Genomic DNA, 18,075 nt, shown 5'->3' on the forward strand with positions numbered 1-18,075 from the left:
GCAGATTGTAAAGAAATGTCTCTAAATGGAATTACCTACTGCACAAAACTAATCCAGATGTGACAGTAACATCACAGGGCACAAACAGTCACAGCTGTACCTCCCTGACAACGAACAGTTTAGCCCCGTCTCTGTGGGTAACAGGGCCGGGCCTGAGCAGGACTTGGATGGGACAGCGCAAAGAATACTGGGAGAGTGTTGAGAATACTGAGAGAGTGCTGAGAATACTGGGAGAGCGCTTGGAATACTGGAAGAGCACTAGGAATATCTGTGGAGCAGCAGTGGCAACAACTACTGTTGTGTACTTAAGCAAGACCCTTCACTCGGATTGCCTTGTATGAATTTGGTGGGTGTTGGTGGTGATTAGAGCGGCAGAGGGTGCAGATTGGCAGATTTCATCAGTCTGCCCCAGGGCAGCTGTGACAGTGAATTAGAGGAGGATCAAATGGAGCAGAGGATTTAGAGGAGAGGGTCAGATGGAACAGAGGAGCAGAGGATGCAGAGGAGAGGGATAGATGGAGCAGAGGATGCAGAGGAGAGGGATAGATGGAGCAGAGGATGCAGAGGAGAGGGACAGATAGAGCAGAGGATGCAGAGGAGAGGTACAGATGGAGTAGAGGATGCAGAGGAGAGGGATAGATGGAGCAGAGGATGCAGAGGCTATGCTTGTTGTTATTCAGGTACTGGTCTTTGCTGAGATCCATACAAACAAGAGGTATTCCCAGAGGACCCGCCCCCACAAACTGTTTATCCAATCAGAGCACTCAGATCTTTGGCGGGACGAAAGAGCCCGGCAGCAGAATATAAATGTGTATATGGAGGAAGAGAGAAAGAGAGGGTGAGAGGAGAGAGAGGGAGAGAGGAGAGAGGGGGATAGAGGGAGAGAGAGGGATAAAAGGTGAGAGGAGAGAGGACAGAAAGAAAGGGGAGAGAGGAGAGAGAGGAGAGAGAGGGATAGAGGGTGAGAGGAGAGAGAGGGAGAGATGGAGAGAGAAATAATAAAACTATTGAGCTGCAAAAGTGTATTAAAATCGCAATAAAATCTGCAGTTCTTTATCTAACTTCATTCAACGAGGACTAAACCAGGACTAAAGTGGGACTGAACCAGGACTAAACCAGGACTAAACCAGGACCTGAAGTTTGGTGGTTCGAATCCCACTCTCAACATAATATCACTGGTTGAGCGGGCAGATCCACTGACTCACAGGTTGGAGTTGCAATTCCAGCTCCAGTCTTTGGGCAAGACACTTATCTCACTTTGCCCCCAGTGTCTGTGAATGTGTGAGTGAATGTGTGAGTGAATGTGTGAGTGAATGTGTGAGTGAATGTGTGAGTGAATGTGTGTGTGGGGGTGCGTGTGAATGTGCGTGTGAATGTGTGAGTGAATGTGCGTGTGAATGTGTGTGTGTGTGTGTGTGTGTGTGTGTGTGTGTGTGTGTGTGTGTGTGTGTGAATGTGCGTGGGGGTGTGCGTGTGAATGTGCGTGTGAATGTGAGTGTGAATGTGCCTGTGAATGTGTGAGTGAATGTGTGTGTGAATGTGTGTGAATGTGCATGTGAATGTGTGTGTGAATGTGCATGCGAATGTGTGACTGAATGTGTGTGAACGTGAGTGTGAATGTGTGTGTGAATGTGTGTGAATGTGTGAGTGGGTGTGTGAGTGAATGTGTGTGTGAATGTGCGTGTGAATGTGCATGTGAATGTGTGAGTGAATGTGTGTGTGAATGTGTAGGCAAATGTGTAAGTGAATGTGTGAGTGAATATGTGTGAATGTGTGTGTGAATGTGTGAGTGAATGTGCGTGTGAATATGTGTGTGACTGTGGGGGTGGGTGTGTGTGTGTGAATGTGTGTGTGAATATGTGAGTGTAAGTGAATGTGTGTGTGAATGTGTGTGTGAATGTGCGTGTGAATGTGTGAGTGAATGTGTGTGTGAATGTGTGAGTGAATGTGTGAATGTGCGTGTGAATGTGTGAGTGAATGTGTGTATGAACGTGTGAATGTGTGAGTGAATGTGTGTGTAAATGTGCGTGTGAATGTGTGTGTGAATGTGTGAGTGAATGTGTGTGTGAATGTGTGAGTGAACGTGTGAGTGAATGTGCGTGTGAATGTGTGAGTGAATGCGTGTGTGAATGTGTGAGTGAAGGGGTGTGTGTGAATGTGTGTGTGAATGTGCATGCGAATCTGAGTAAATGTGTGTATGAATGTGAATGTGTGGGTAAATGTGTGTGTGAATGTGTGAGTGTAAGTGAATGTGTGTGTGTGAATGTGTGTGTGAATGTAAGTAAATGTGTGTGTGAATGTGTGAATATTTGTGTGTAAATGTGTGACTAAATGTGTGTATGAATGTGTGAGTGAATGTGCGTGTGAATGTGTGTGTGAATGTGTGAGTGGATGTGTGTGTGAATGTGTGAGTGAATGTGTGTGAATGTGCGTGGGAATGTGTGTGTGAATGTGTGAGTGAATGTATGTGTGAATGTGTGTGTGAATGTGCGTGTGAATGTGTGTGTGAATGTGCGTGTGAATGTGCGTGTGAATGTGTGAGTGAATGTGTGAGTGAATGTGTGTGAGTGAATGTGTGTTTGAATGTGCGTGTGAATGTGTATGAATGTGTGAGTGAATGTGTGTGAATGTGTGAGTGAATGTGTGTGTGAGTGAATGTGTGTTTGAATGTGCATGTGAAAGTGTGTGTGAATGTGCATGTGAATGTGTGTGAATGTGTGAGTGAATGTGTTTGTGAATGTGTGAGTGAATGTGTGTGTGAGTGAATGTGTGTGTGAATGTGCGTGTGAATATGCGTGTGAATGTGTGAGTGAATGTGTGAGTAAATGTGTGTGTGAATGTGTGTGAATGTGTTGGTGAATGTGTGTGTGTGAAAGTGTGAGTAAATGTGTGAATGTGTGTGTGATTGTGCATGTGAATGTGTGTGAATGTGTGAGTGACTGTGTGTATGAAGGTGCATGTGAATGTACGTTTGAATGTGTGAGTATAAAAATATAAAAATGTAACCGCGCAGAAGAGAGGGTTAGATGCAGCACAGAGGATGTTCTTGCTGTGAGTTAGAAAGGCTAACCACTCTGCCACTTGCATAAGAAAACTAAAGACAAATGCATCAAAGTTTGGTCCTAACATCAGAGGAAAGAATAACAAGTTTATACATAATGAAAAATCTAATCAAAGGTTGAGTAAATCCTTTTTCAAAGACGTAATGAGAGAGCGCTCGTCTAATCCTATAGTCATTTACTGACCTGAGAAAGAGAAGGAGGAGAAAGAGGAGGAGACAAGGGAGGAGAGGAGGAGAGGGGGAGAGGAGAAAGAGAGGGAGAGACGAGGGAGGGGAAAGAGAGGGAGAAACGAGGGAGGGGAAAGAGAGGGAGAAACGAGGGAGGAGAAAGAGAGGGAGAGACAAGGGAGGAGAAAGACGAAGAGACAAGGAGGAGAGGAGGAGAGGAGAAAGAGAGGAAGAGTGGGACAAGAAAGAGAGAGAGATTAGGGAGAAGAGGAGGAGAGGAGAAAGAAAGAGAGAGGGAGGAGAAAGGGAGAGATGAGGGAGGAGAGGAGAAAGAGAGGGAGAGAAGAGGGGGAGAGGAGAAAGAGAGAGAGAAAGAGAAGAGGGAGGAGGGGGAGTGGAGAAAGAGCGGGAGAGAAGAGGGAGGAGGGGTGAGTGGAGAAAGAGAGGGAGGAGAAAGAGTGACAGAGAGAAAGAACAGAGAGGAGGAGGAGAGAGAGAGAAAATAGAGAGAAATCAAAGGGATAAAAAAGGAGAGAGGGAGGAAAACGGGAAGAAAGAGAGAGAGGGCGAGCCCAGTTTCAGTAAGAATGCAGGTTCTTCAAGGTATTTTTCAACAATGAAACATGTGTAACTGAGAAATGTACACATTTAATGTCATAATGTGGAACATAGCATAAGGAGTAACTGGATATTACTGTCTGACAAATCATTTAGAGAGGACACAACTCTTCTCCCTTTATCCTTATTTCCCCCTCTCTCTCTCTCTCTCAACCCCTCTATACTTCCTGTTTCTTTCCCTCCCTTCCTCCATCTTTACTTTTACTCTCTCTCTATCCCTCTCCTCCCTCTCTCCTCTTCCTCTCTTTATTTCTGCTCCCTCACTCCTCTCTCGGTCCGTATCTTCTCCTCCCCACTCTTCTCCCTCCCTGTTTCTCCCTCTTTCCCTCGCTTCTGTTATCTTCTGTGGATTATCCCGGCGTTACCGCGGCGACGTCGTCTCCATAAATGTGATGGATCGCTCAATCCAAAAGCATCAAGGTGAGAAATACAGCAACGGAGATGGAGAGAGAGAGGAAAGAGGGAGGAAAGAGGTGGAGAAAAGAGAGGAGAAGGGGAGAGAATTACAACATCACCTACCAGAAAGAGAAGGGTAGAGAAGAAAAGGGAAAGGAACAGGGGAGAGAGAGGGATAGATAAAGAGGGGAAGAGAGGGGGAGATACAGCATCGGAAAGAGAGAGAAAAGAGGAGGGAGAGAGCAAGAGGAAACAGGGTAGTGAGGGTACAGGGTAGTGAGGGAGAGAAGAGAGGTAAGAGGAATACAGCCTTAGAGAAAGAGAGTGTGGAGAATTACAGCATCACTGACCAGAGAGAGAGAAACAAGGGATGAAAGAAAAAAGGAAAAGACAGATGTGCCCGTCCACCACAGTGACCCTGTGAACCTCCAAAAGCCAAATCAATTGCCCAGTGAGGCCAGGACTCCTGTGAGACCTCATGACGTTTTACACACGTAAGGCCAGGATTCCTGTGAGACCTCAGGATGTTTTACACATGGTGAGGCCAGGACTCCTGTGAGATTTTCCATAAAATTTAAATAAAAGAATAATCAGAAATATTCCAAATCTTGACCAAAACAATTCTGACTTGGTTTGGTGGGATTGTACCTGTGTTTGGTGGGATAGTACCCGTGTTTGGTGGGATAGTACCCGTGTTTGGTGGGATAGTACCCGTGTTTGGTGGGATAGTACCCGTGTTTGGTGTGATAGGACCTGTGTTTGGTGTGATAGTACCTGTGTTTGGTGGGATAGTACCTGTGTTTTGTGGGATTGTACCTGTGTTTGGTGGGATAGTACCTGTGTGTGGTGGGATAGTACCTGCGTTTGGTGGGATAGTACCTGCGTGTGGTGGGATAGTACGCGTGTTTGGTGGGATTGTACCTGTGTTTGGTGGGATAGTACCCGTGTTTGGTGGGATAGTACCCGTGTTTGGTGGGATAGTACCCGTGTTTGGTGGGATAGTACCCGTGTTTGGTGGGATAGTACCCGTGTTTGGTGGGATAGTACCCATGTTTGGTGTGATAGGACCTGTGTTTGGTGGGATAGTACCCGTGTTTGGTGGGATAGTACCTGTGTTTTGTGGGATTGTACCTGTGTTTGGTGGGATAGTACCTGTGTTTGGTGGGATAGTACCTGTGTTTGGTGGGATAGTACTTGTGTTTGGTGGGATAGTACCTGTGTGTGGTGGGATAGTACCTGCATTTGGTGGGATAGTACTTGTGTGTGATGGGATAGTACGTGCGTTTGGTGGGATAGTACGTGCGTTTGGTGGGATAGTACGTGCGTTTGGTGGGATAGTACGTGCAATAGTACGGGATAGTAGAATGAGGAAAATGAGGTAGGAGAAGGAAGAAGTGGAGAATGAGGAAGGAGGAAGAAGAAGAGCAGGAGTAAGAGGAGGAAGAAGAGGAGGGATAAGAGAAGGAAGTCTAAGGGAGATATACTTTCCCCCTCAGACTGTGGAAAAAACAAATCTACTACAACTGCTACTACCACCACCGCCACTACTACCACTAGAACTACCACTACCACTTTTACTACGAGCAGCACTAGTCCCCAGGGGCATCACCACAGCTCTACTGGGGCACCAGCCCTTTTCATTTGTACCTGCATTTTTCTCCAAAGTCTGATGTAGTGCACCTCTTTCAGGGGGGTCTGGGGTCCCCATTAGGACATTGTGCACAAAACAGCTGTACTTCTCTGTAATCTGGTGGATTTAGATTAATAAATGGATGTAGCAGCCTAATTATGTCCCAAGAGGCTTTTACCTATTTTATTACTAGTACAACTATAGCTACTCTTATTAAGCTTCACATGTGTTTTACACAAGCTGCTGCTCCTCTGTGTCAAGCTCCTGTACATCTTCCAAAGGGGTCTGGAATCCTCTGGACCTGGGACCAGCTCCCAGGTGGCAGTGCTAATCACAGAGGACAAGCAGCAACTGCAGCTAAGTTGTGTTTCCATGCTCCGTGTCCAGCTCCGGATCCAGGGACAGGGCTCTGCTACGTGAACACCTGACTTCACCTCAACATAGCTAATATTAACTTAATAAATACAGTCCTACCTGAATTATTCTCTCATAAGGGTGATCTCAGTGAATCACAAAAACACATTTCATATTCCAGGTTTGTGTCGATGTGAGATGAAGCGAAAGCTAGCGTAAATACTAGACTAGTTCTGGTTAATTGTTGTGCATTGATAAACCAGATTTGTGCGTCAATGGGAGTGGTGTGCATCGATAAACAAGATGTGCTCATCAGATGAGCTCAACATATAAGTCACTTCACTGGAAATACGGCGGAATATCACAAGATCAACTCAGCATCTGGTGACAAACTATTATTTTTATGTTTATATCTGTATTTTGCTTAATGATGATCGTTTATCAGAGAAATGCCATGCATGTGGCCTCATGGTGGTGCAGGCCTAGCTCTTTGGGTGCGTCTTGCTGGACCTGTGTTACACCTAAAAGCGTCCTGGGTCAAAATGCTCCCTGGCTGGAGATTACCCCCCCAACTGTTCCACACCAAAGCGGCCCCAAGTGAACCGTGCTAATGGAGATGAGGCTTATGGAAGAGGCTTCAGAGGCAGCGTCTGCGGCGTGTCACATGACCAGCTCAAATGTGATAGAAGTCAGAGTTTTAATAAAAATCCATGCTTCTACAAAAGGAAAGTATTCAGAAGTGTCAAACACATGAATAATGAAGGCCAAGTGAGTCATATGATATTGAGGCTGATCATGAACACCACGGTCCCAAAGCAGAGCTTATAAAGTCTTCTATTAATTTCGTTTGTTTACAGTACCTCCCTCAAATCCAAAGTACTTGACTTTCCCTGGCGCTGTCTCTACTGTCGTCTTGACAACGGGAGGGCGCCCCATGACTGATCTGATAATAGTGTTATCTGCAGCAGTGATGGATAACACAGCAAAATATGTTGTTTTATGGTGTGGTGACTTTGATTTTATTAAAATGCACTTTACTCCTTACAGAGAGTTCGTATAAGTTGGCTCCAAAGCTTTCCATACTCAGGCACAGCTGATTTATACTGGGTAAAAGGCATCTAGTGACGTCCCTGCTACTACCACTACTACTACCACCACTAGTACGACTACTACTACTACACAGGTGTAGAGCAGCTGAAATGTTGAAAAACACTGCATATTGTGTCATTTTGAGGTAATAATGTGGTTTGGTGCTCGCGGTTAGAGTTTTGCTGACTGGAGCAGTTTGTGGTGAATGATCTTTGTGATGGTTTTATTACAGTAAATATGATTTTAACTCTACAACAGCAGCAGCAGAGAGAGAGAGACACTAAACCTGAACTGTCTGAATGCATCTGTATCAGGACCACCGCTGAGAGAGAGGGAGAGAGGGGGGATGAAGACACAGAGAGGGGAAGGAAATAAGGCACAGAAGAGAGGGACGGGGGGTTATTGGAAAGAAGGCACAGAAGGGGGGGGGGGGGGGGGGGGGGGCTACTGGTATCAGAAGTGCAGATTCAGCAGAGACGTTCATTCACAGGAGACATGTCTGTGTGTGGACTCTGCTACTCTGACTTTTTCCTTTTTATCCCTGTTTCTATGGCGTTTACTCACAAAAACACCTCTGTAAAATGTGTTTGTTCATTCACACGTTTGACCCAATCATCGCATGTGAAACTGGACATACATCTGCAACATTTAGTTTACCTGGACCTCATTTTTACTCTTAAAAAGATGAAAAACAGAACTAGTTCATTTTAAGCTGTTTGCAGTGGTGCAATTATTCCTCACCTTATGCATTCAGAGCATCCTTATTATTCACCAGGATGGGTTTTATCTTTCGGAGACCAGAGTAGTAATTCTAATAACTAGCATGCTAACCGTGCACTTACTTATTTTCAAACTATAAAACACTTTATAATGACATGAAGATCATACAAAGAAGACTTATTATTTTGACTTCAAAGCTGCTCATACTGTACATCTGCACATCTGCACATCTGCACGTCTCCACATCTGCACATCTGTACATCTGCACGTCTCCACATCTGCACGTCTCCACATCTGCACATCTGCACGTCTCCACATCTGCACATCTCCACATCTGCACATCTGCACGTCTCCACATCTGCACATCTGCACGTCTCCACATCTGTACATCTGTACATCTCCACATCTGCACATCTGCACGTCTCCACATCTGCACATCTGCACGTCTCCACATCTGCACATCTGCACGTCTCCACATCTGCACATCTCCATATCTGCACATCTGCACATCTGCACATCTGCACATCTGCACATCTGCACATCTCCACATCTCCACATCTGCACATCTGCACATCTGCACATCTGCACATCTCCACATCTGCACATCTGCACATCTGCACATCTGCTTGGACCTTAGTTAGTATGCATGTTATGTGTCTGTGTGTTTGTGTGTGTGTGTGTGTGTGTGTGTGTGTGTGTGTGTGTGTGTGGGTGTGTGTGCGTGTGTGTGTTTGTGTGCGTTTGTGTCTGTCTCTGTCTCTGAATGACTTGAATGAATGACAACAATAGTGACTTAATAAATGACAATAAACTTCAAAATGCTTTGCTCCTCCTAGTGATGCCATTGAATGGTAGTTTTCAGACTTTTTACCTTTAGTTCAGTAAATATGAAGTTTGTCTGTTAAACATGTGTTAATGAAACAAAACACAACTCCAGGTCTGTTTGTGATGAGGAAACAACATTATAACATAGATCAGAAAACAGCCTAATGTGGCCCTTTAATAATGTGGCCCTTCCATAAATGCAGGCGTCCTCTGCCCTCAGACTGTGCTGTCCATCTGCCACAGCACACAGTAGAGCAGACATAAAAATCATCATTACGACTCGGCTCCGTCTGAACCACTCACACAATACGCCTGTCATATGGGGAGAGGTGCATTGTGGGAGTGTGGGGGGAGGAAGAGAGGAGGGGGAAGGCACCGGGACAATAAACCAGCCTCAGATTGGACAATACAGCTCAAAATGAAGTCATCGTTTCAGAGAGCGAGTGACAGGAACATGGCAGAACGCCCAAACAGGGATTAAGAGTGTGAGGACAACTCTGGAGACAGGACACAAGGGGGCGCAAGAGTCCGCATGTCACTGGACCCACCTTGTGTTCTTGGGCAACACGATCTTTATCCGCCAGGAGACAAGATAACAGTCAAATGATTTTTGCAACTTCAGAAAGTGGTGCCATTATTCAACCCCAAAGACATGACTGTTGTCAGCTCAAAGGACTTTAAACCAGATTAATATGACGAGCCGATCCCAAACTAATGATGAGAAGGTTCAGCATGTGTCGATCAGAAGTATGGAGATTTCTTCCAAAAACTGTGAATCTCCCATAGTGTCATCCAGGCCCCAGCCTCCATATGAAAGTATGACATCACCAAACTGTATAACACAACTTTCAACTGACAACAATCACATCTTTGGGGTTGAAAATGGCACCACTTTCTGAAGCTATTGTGAAAAAATTCACCTTTGTTTATTTATGCCAAAAGAGAAGACATTGTTTCATGTGACGAGGTCCAGTAATTACAGAGATATTAACCATAAACCAGGTCAAAGGTCAACACATCTGAAATATGCTGTGACACACACAGAATATTCCACCATACACTGCAGTGACATGAAGTTGGTGTACAGTTGAAACTAGAAGTTTACATACACTATATTAAAAAAACACATACACTTTTTTTCTCACTGACATGAAATCAGACTAAACATTTCCTGTTTAAGTTCAATTAATTAACAAAATTATTTCTATTTGTTAAATGCCAGAATAATGAGAGGAGGATTTATAGACAATTTAGATACAGTGAGATTACTATGACTTTAAACAATTTTGGAAAACCCAAAACCCATGATGATGTCATGTCTTTGGAAGCTTCTGATATGATGATTCTGGTTTATTGACCACATTTTAGTAAATTAGAGACACACCTGTGCATGCATTTGAAGCACAGCTGAAACACACTGCTTCTTTGTGTAACATCATGGGAAAGTCAAAAGAAATTAATCAAGATATCAGGAAGAGAATTGTGGACTTGCACAAGTCTGGTTTACCCTTGGTGCAATTTTCAGACGCCTGAAGGTGCCACGTTCATCTGTTCAAACAATTATACAGAAGTATAAAGACCATGGAACTTTCCAGCTGTCACACCACTCAGGAAGGAGACAGGTTCTGTATCCTAGAGATGAACGTGCTTTGGTCTGAAATGTGCAGATCAACCCAAGAACAAAAGCAAAAGACCTTGGGAAGATGATGCTGAAGCTGGTAAGAGTGTGTCATTATCCACAGTGAAACAAGGACTGTACCAACATGGGCTAAAAGGACACTCTGCAGGAAGAAGACATTACTCCAGTGACCTGAAGTATATAGCCAATTTGGTGACAAAGAGGCTTAAGGATAACAAAGTCAATGTTTTGGAGTGACCGTCATAAAGTCTTGATCTCAGTCCTATAGAAAACGTATGAATAGACCTGAAAAGGCCTGTGTGAGCAAGAAGGCCCCAAACCTGGCTCAGTTACACCAGTTCTGTCAGGATGAAGGGGACAAAATACCTGCCAACAATTGTGAGATGCTTCTGGAAGGAAATCCAAAACAGTTGACCTAAGTCACACAGTTTAATGGCAATGGTACAAAATACTAATGAAATGTATGTAAACTTCTGACTTTGAAGAAAGTCATAAAAAATTGTCTTCTCTCATTATTTTGGCATTTAGCAATAATAGAAATAATTTTGTTAATCCAAATTTAATTTAGTCTGATTTCATGTCAGACAGTGAGGAGAAAAAAAGTGTGTGTCTTTTTATATAGTGTATGTAAACTTCTGGTTAAAACTGTAGCACGAGGTGGAATGTTCAGCAGTTGCCATGGAGACACATTAGGAAACACTGCCAAAAAAAAGTTTTAAAATAGTCTGAAACTCAAGAAAAAAAAAGGATTTAAAGAGCACATTTTCAGAAGCGTATGATCAGTGCGAGTGTTCATGGTCCTGTTTAAGAGTTTGATTTTCAACAAAGTGGTGAGAGTGACTCAATGTTGGCTAATGCTAGCTAGCTTGTAACTGTAATGTTATTTGAGAGGGACAGCACAAATCAGCTCACTTGTTGTAGTTTCAACTAAAGCCCGCCACACAATACAGGATTTTTCAATCTTAAATTATTTTTAAAAGTGCAACAAAAAGCACAGACCACAGGCACAGAGAGAATCGGATGAGAGTTTAAATCTCCGAGTTCAAAGACGGCAGCGGGATATGGCAGAGAAGAGACTGCACACCACAAGCTTAAAGTTGTGAGTGCACCTGGTTTCAGCTGTTTCCTGTCTAGAATGTTCCAAATATCAGAGCATTGTACTTACTTAAGATACTTACTTAAGATACAAGTCCAAACTGTGTTATTATCATTAGTGAAATGTGGAGCAACAGTTCAGATAAATGTTTTCAATGCAAAGAAGGCTGGAAATAAATCACACAAGAAGTAGAGTCACTATCACAATTCTGCAGCAGCTTCAGCCTGATCCTTGCTGTGTGGTAAACACATGTGAGGATCCACAGCCTTTATACTTTAAAACAACACTTCAAACTGGATAACAGCACTGTTTTGTGGACTGGGTGTCATTATTTGTGGAGGTCAAATTCTAATGGGTAATATGGATGAGACTGCTGCAGTTTAACAACTTTACGAGAGCTGAATCATAAAGTCATCTTTAAATTATTTTTGCCATTTCCTGAGTGTGTCTCGCGCCTCTGTGTCTGTCACTGTGTCTACCCATGACGCTATGCTTTATTGGCTGTAGCCATGGTGATGTTTTGTGATTAAGAATTTACAATATGACAGCGCAGCTCAGAGTCGCTCGGACACGGCACACAACAAGTGCTGTAGCTTAAAAATTTAATACGAGGATCCTAAATCAAGTCATGCCTCTCTGAAGTCAGCGAGAGGCAAATCGGGTCCTAAATCAGGCAAATGATCCTGTAGTGTGTGGTGGGCTTCAGCTCTTTCTGGTCAGATTGTGTTAAAACAAAGCTCACATTAAAGTCCAACAGTGTTCAGACAGAGCAGTGCCTCCAGCTGGCATCACATCCCCAGAGATTGTTGATGATATCAGCTGCAAAATATCAATAATATGCCTCATAATCCAGCTCTGTGTGCCCTGGTCTCAGGCCTGAGTTTGACAAAATGAATAAAAATGTGTGAGATCCTTTGAGATTCTGTGGCACATTCAGTAAACACACGATAATCCGCTCGACTGGGAGACGCTATTACCATCTGAATATACTCCTGCTGACGCAACGCTCACAACACTCTGCTCCTCTGCTCCTCTGCCCTCTGCTCCTCTGCTCCTCTGACCTCTGCTCCTCTGCTCCTCTGACCCTGCTTGACTGAGAGACGCTATTAGCATCTGAATATACTCCTGCTAACGCAACATTCACAACACTCTGCTCCTCTGACCCTCTGCTCCTCTGACCCTCTACTGCTCTGCTCCTCTGGCCAACATGGAATTACATATTTATTCAAAAAGTTTGACTAAACAAATTGAATGGGTCAGGTTTGGTAGAGAAGCATAAAGTAGAGGTTTAGCAGCAGGTTTGGACAGAATAAGACCTTGTACAGTGTCTTGCAAAAGTATTCATCCCTCTGGAACTTTTTCACATATTGTCACGTCACAACCACAAATTTAAATACATTTTCTTAGCATTTTATGTGAATGAGCAACACAAAATGGCACACAAGTGTAAAGTGGAAGGGAATATTTTACAAGATTTCCAAATAAAAAAAATAAAATAAAAAATTCAAAAGTCCAGCGTGCAAAAGTATTCAGCCCCCTTTTTCTTGAATGCAACCAATTGCTTTTAGAAGTTGCCTGATGATTTTAGAAAGACTGAATGTTGACCTAATGACTAAAAACAGTCCACCTGTGTGTCATCTTGTCTCAGTATAAATGCAGCTGTGCTGTGAAGGCCACAGAAGTTTGTTAAGAGAGTGTTGGGGAGCAAACTACAAAATGAAGTCAAAGGAGCCACCAAACAGGTCAGAGAAAACGTTGTGGTGAAGTTTAAAGCAGAGCTTGGACCTAAAAAGATTTTCCAAATGTTGAACATCTCAAGGAGCACTATTTAATCCATCATCCAGACATGGAAAGAGTATGACACAACTGCAAACCTACCCATCAAAACTTACAGAACGAACAAGAAGAGCACTCATGAGAGATGCAGCCAGGAGGCTCATGGTGACTCTGTAAGAGCTGCAAAGATCCACAGCTCAGGTGGGGGAATCTGTTCACATTACAACTATTAATCGTGCACTACACAAATCTGGTCTTCATGGAAGAGTGACAAGAAAGCCATTGTTGAAAACCATCCATAAGAAGTCTCATTTACAGTTGGCTAGAAGTCATTTGGAGGACACAGCAAACATGTGGCAGAAGGTGCTCTGGTCTGATGAGACCAAAATCAAACTTTTTGGCCTAAAAACAAAACATTACGTGTGGAGGAAAACTAACACTGCACATCACTCTGAACACACCATCCCCGTAGTCAAACACAGTGGTGGAAGCATCATGCTGTGAGGGTGCTTTTCTTCAGCTGGAACAGGGAAGCTGGTCAGAGTTGATGGGAAGATGGATGGAGCTAAATACAGGGCAATCTTGGAAGAAAACCTGTTGGAGTCTGCAAAAGACTTGAGACTGGGGCAGAGGTTCACCTTCCAGCAGGACAATGATCCTAAACATAAAGCCCAAGTGACAATGGACTGGTTTAAAGCAAAACATATTTATGTGTTAGAATGGCCCAGTCAAAGTCCAGACCTAAATCCAATTGAGAGTCTGTGGCAAGATCTGAAAACTGCAGTTCACAAATGGTCTCCATCAAATCTGACAGAGCTTGAACTGTTTTGCCAGGAAGAATGGACAAAAATGTCAGTCTGTAGGTGTACAAAGCTGGTGGAGACATACTCCAGAAGACTTGCAGCTGTAATTGCAGCAAAAGGCAGTTCTACAAAGTATTGACTTTTGCACACTGCACTTTTCAGTTTTGTTTTGTTTGTTTTTTTATCTGGAAATGATGCATAATTTTCTTTCTACTTCACATAAAAGGCAAACTATAAAATATTTAAATCTGTGGTTGTGACTTGACAAAATTTGGAAAAGTTCCAGGAGGATGAATACTTTTGCAAGCCACTGTAGAGTCACAGTTCATCACAGTGTTTCACTGCTCTCTCTCGCTCTCTCTCTTTCTCCCTCTCCATCTCTCTCCCTCTCTCTCCCTCTCTCTCCCTCTCTCCATCTCTCCATCTCTTTCTCTTCCTTTCTCTCCCTCTCTCCATCTCCCTCTCTCACTCCATCTCTCTCTTTCCCATTCTTATTTATTGTCTTCTCTCTCGTCTCCTCCTCTTTCCCCTGTGCCACCTCTCTTCTTCCGCTCGCACGCTTTTACCACCCCAAAGTCTTTCTCTCGCTCTCTAACACCCCTCTCTCTAAAAAAAGACCCCACTGACCGATGCCTGAATGATGCAGTCCTCCATGTGACATGATGACGAACTTAAAGTGTCATTTAGAAAAAAAACACTATAAATATTCCTATTTAAACTACATTACACAGGGTGTCCATAAAGTCTCTTTACAATTTTAAAATGAATAAGATATATCAATTAGATTTGTTCTGTTGTCCTCAGTGGTTATAAAAGTTTTGAATCACATTACATTTTTGTATTTCAGGCGTGCTGTTGATTAAAGAGGTACCTTTTAATCCTCTAAGAAATGGCTCCTCTTCAAGAGAAGGCACAATGTGGATAATGGTTCATTGAGACTAAATGGGAGACGCAAACTCAACGAAACCACAGAACAAAGTCTGAAAGAGACCCACCATCACCTCCGTCAATTTATGGAGAAAGGGACTGTTAGAGAGGTGGGCCACCAGAACATCAAATTAAATAAACATTAAATGAGGTAAAACTTTGGAAACCACTGAGTGCAATAGAACAAGTCTGATTAAGACATATCTTATCAACTGCCTTTGTAATGCATTTTTGAAACTGTAAAGACACTTTATGGACACCTTGTACTGTTTGTCCAAAGTCTGAGCTCTGTTCCAGACTCAAGCAGGCCATCGATTAATTTGATTAATTTGATTCATTTGATTCATTTGGTTTTTTTCTTAAAAATTACAAAATGGTGAACTCAAGCATTATTATGAAACGAGTTTGCTCCTGGGTTATTGTGTCATTAAAGAAACATTGTAAAAAAAAAAAAAAAACTAATTCTGACTGAAACTATTCAGATTAGATACATTTCCATACAAATGTAACTGAAGCCAGTGTAATTATAATAGGATATGATAAAATGAACATGTAAAGCATTTGAAGGATTAGTTCCTGCTCTGACTTTGATTCAAACTCATTCAAATCATCCAGTGTGTGCAAAAAAAAAAAAAAACGAAATTGGATTTTTTTTGGCCATATCACTCAATGCTCCTCCTCCACATCTACCAGCTATAAACCTAAAAAGGTCATAACATGTAAGTATCATGACATGACATGGGCAAGCAACTACAGCCCAATTCATCTTCATAAAACAAAGGAAATAGGCACTGATTATAAACTGTAATTTCAAGAAAATACTGAGTTCACTTAAAGCTCCCAAATCACACAAAACAGACTCTTATGAACTTTAAGTTGTGTTCTAATGCTGTTCCCTCCTCAAAAACAGACCTGGAGTAGTGTTTTGTTTCATTCACACATGTTTGAGTAACTCTTTATTATTAGTTTTTAACAGCTCCTGGTACCATTTGTTCAGTAGAGAGAGAGTGGGAATTCCTGAAATGATCCAAATGATTCTAGTGAAGGTGTATGGAGTTTAAAAATACAGTGGAGCACTTCCTGAATTAGCACATGGTGACATCACAAGGTGGAACCGAGTGTTTCCAGTTTGAGAGAAGAACTCAATGTACAGTGTGTCTGTTAAACATGTGTGATTGAAACGCACAACTCCAGGTAAATCTTAAACAAAATACAAGTTTAGTGTGAGAACTGGAAAAACTAAAAAGAAATGATTCTTTGTTGTCAAAAATAAATTTTAAAAGCTCACTGCTCAAATGATCAAATGATGCTTTAACCGAAGTCACCACTGGACTGCAACAAGTGACAACTCATTGGGTTCATATAAATTGATTAACCTAAAATTTTAAATATTTAGCCGAGTCTTATTAAAATGGTGTGTATTTTATGCCACATATCACTTTATTATTAAAATACCCCCCACACACGGACCCCCGGACCCTCGCACCCTCACTGTCCCCGGGCTGAGCTGCTCCTTAACCCCGCTCCTCCAGCCTCAACATCCAAGCATGAATTTGTCTAACCTTTTTGCCCAAACTCATAATTTCGCATCAGGACCATAACGGTGAGCGTTCTCTCTCTCTTCTTGGTTCTCATTGGCTCCGTCTACCCCGGACTCTCGGACCCTGCGAAGCCGCCCTTACCTGCTTGATCCCGGGCTGAGCTGCTCCCGCCGTCCCGCTGCCGAGCTCCGGAAGCCTCCTCCGGCTCAGCACCAGTAGATAGACCAGCGCTCCCAGCCACACGAGCACCGCCACGGCCACTGCGAGCCGCCGACACACACGCTTCATGCCCCCGCAGACACACGCCGGAGCCGCCGCCGGAGGAGCCCCAAGCAGCCTCGGCTCCGGCTCCTGTCACCGCAGCATCAGCAAGGACTCCGGGAGGTTTGGACCGGGGAGAGGAGCGCGGAGAGCAGGTTGAGACACCGAGGAGTGATGGAGGAGAGTGACTGAGGAGAGGAGCGCTGTAGCGGGCAGAAGCGCCGGGAGCTCCACGGTCAGAGCTCGGTCTCAGCTCCAGCAGAACCAGTGTGTGAGCGCGAGGCGGACCTGTGAGCGCGAGGCGGACCTGAGAGCGCGAGGAGCTCCACCTGCCGCACGTGACGCTCGGTGCTGGAGCTCGTGGGTGGTTGTGTCTCTCCTGTGTGACTCTGAAAAGGCAGAGTGAGTGAGTGCGCCGCTGCTGCTGCCGCCAAAACAAACAACTAAACACGAGCCAGTGCTCATCTGCGGAGGACCACAGCCGATATTATAGTTTAAAGGCGCGCTAGAACTTTTCTGCTGGAGAGTCCGCAACCTGCTTTTCACCCTGGAGACAGTATGGCTTTGTCTGGAATGTTCCGCAGTATGGCACTGAATATATTTTGCATGATCCAATAGACTACAGGTGTTTTCATTGCATTGAAAACCAGGCATTGTTACTGTGAGTGGGTCGCCTCTCCACAGAGCTGACCTGTAACCTGCTTGTTTCCATGGAGGTAGACGAGTTTAATGCAGGTGATGGACCCTCCACCAGAAAAGTTACATAGTGCACCTTTAATAATGTCTACAGCAAAAAGTTTACTTCAGTAAAAATACTTCAGTAGAAGTACTTGAGTAGAAGCTAAACAGTGAAAGTGGATTGTGATTTAGAGAACATGAGCTCACATTTAATCATTCTTTATTTTAATAAAGAGCAGGCATTAAAGCAGACATATTGTGTTTGTGCCTCTATAGTTCTCATCTCTGACTCTGTGGATTATTATATGTTATAATTTACACATTTTAAATCACAATATTCATCTAAAACGACTTAATAAAAGAAACAGGTCCGCTGACTTCCACGTTAGAAAACTGGTGCCCAATGGGAGTTAACGTCACTGTAAACATCATCACAACAAAGTGTCGGCGCCCTCTATGGATAGCTACACATCACACTAGAGAACAGTGTAGG

The 18,075-nt window shown here is 43.6% G+C and overlaps 1 protein-coding gene across 1 annotated transcript in view; it reads right to left on the reverse strand.

Annotated features, from left to right (window-relative positions):
• Positions 1 to 17,045, reverse strand: part of galnt14 (UDP-N-acetyl-alpha-D-galactosamine:polypeptide N-acetylgalactosaminyltransferase 14 (GalNAc-T14)) — a 226,087-nt gene extending 209,042 nt beyond the window's left edge. The window contains exon 1 of the mRNA XM_055232313.1: positions 16,785 to 17,045. Coding sequence (XP_055088288.1) covers positions 16,785 to 16,931 — 147 coding nt within the window. The 5' untranslated portion in view covers positions 16,932 to 17,045. The remainder of the gene's footprint in view (positions 1 to 16,784) is intronic.
• Between the last annotated feature and the right edge of the window lie 1,030 nt (positions 17,046 to 18,075).

The sequence above is a fragment of the Periophthalmus magnuspinnatus genome, chromosome 24, assembly GCF_009829125.3.
Source record: "Periophthalmus magnuspinnatus isolate fPerMag1 chromosome 24, fPerMag1.2.pri, whole genome shotgun sequence".
Taxonomy (NCBI): domain Eukaryota; kingdom Metazoa; phylum Chordata; class Actinopteri; order Gobiiformes; family Gobiidae; genus Periophthalmus; species Periophthalmus magnuspinnatus.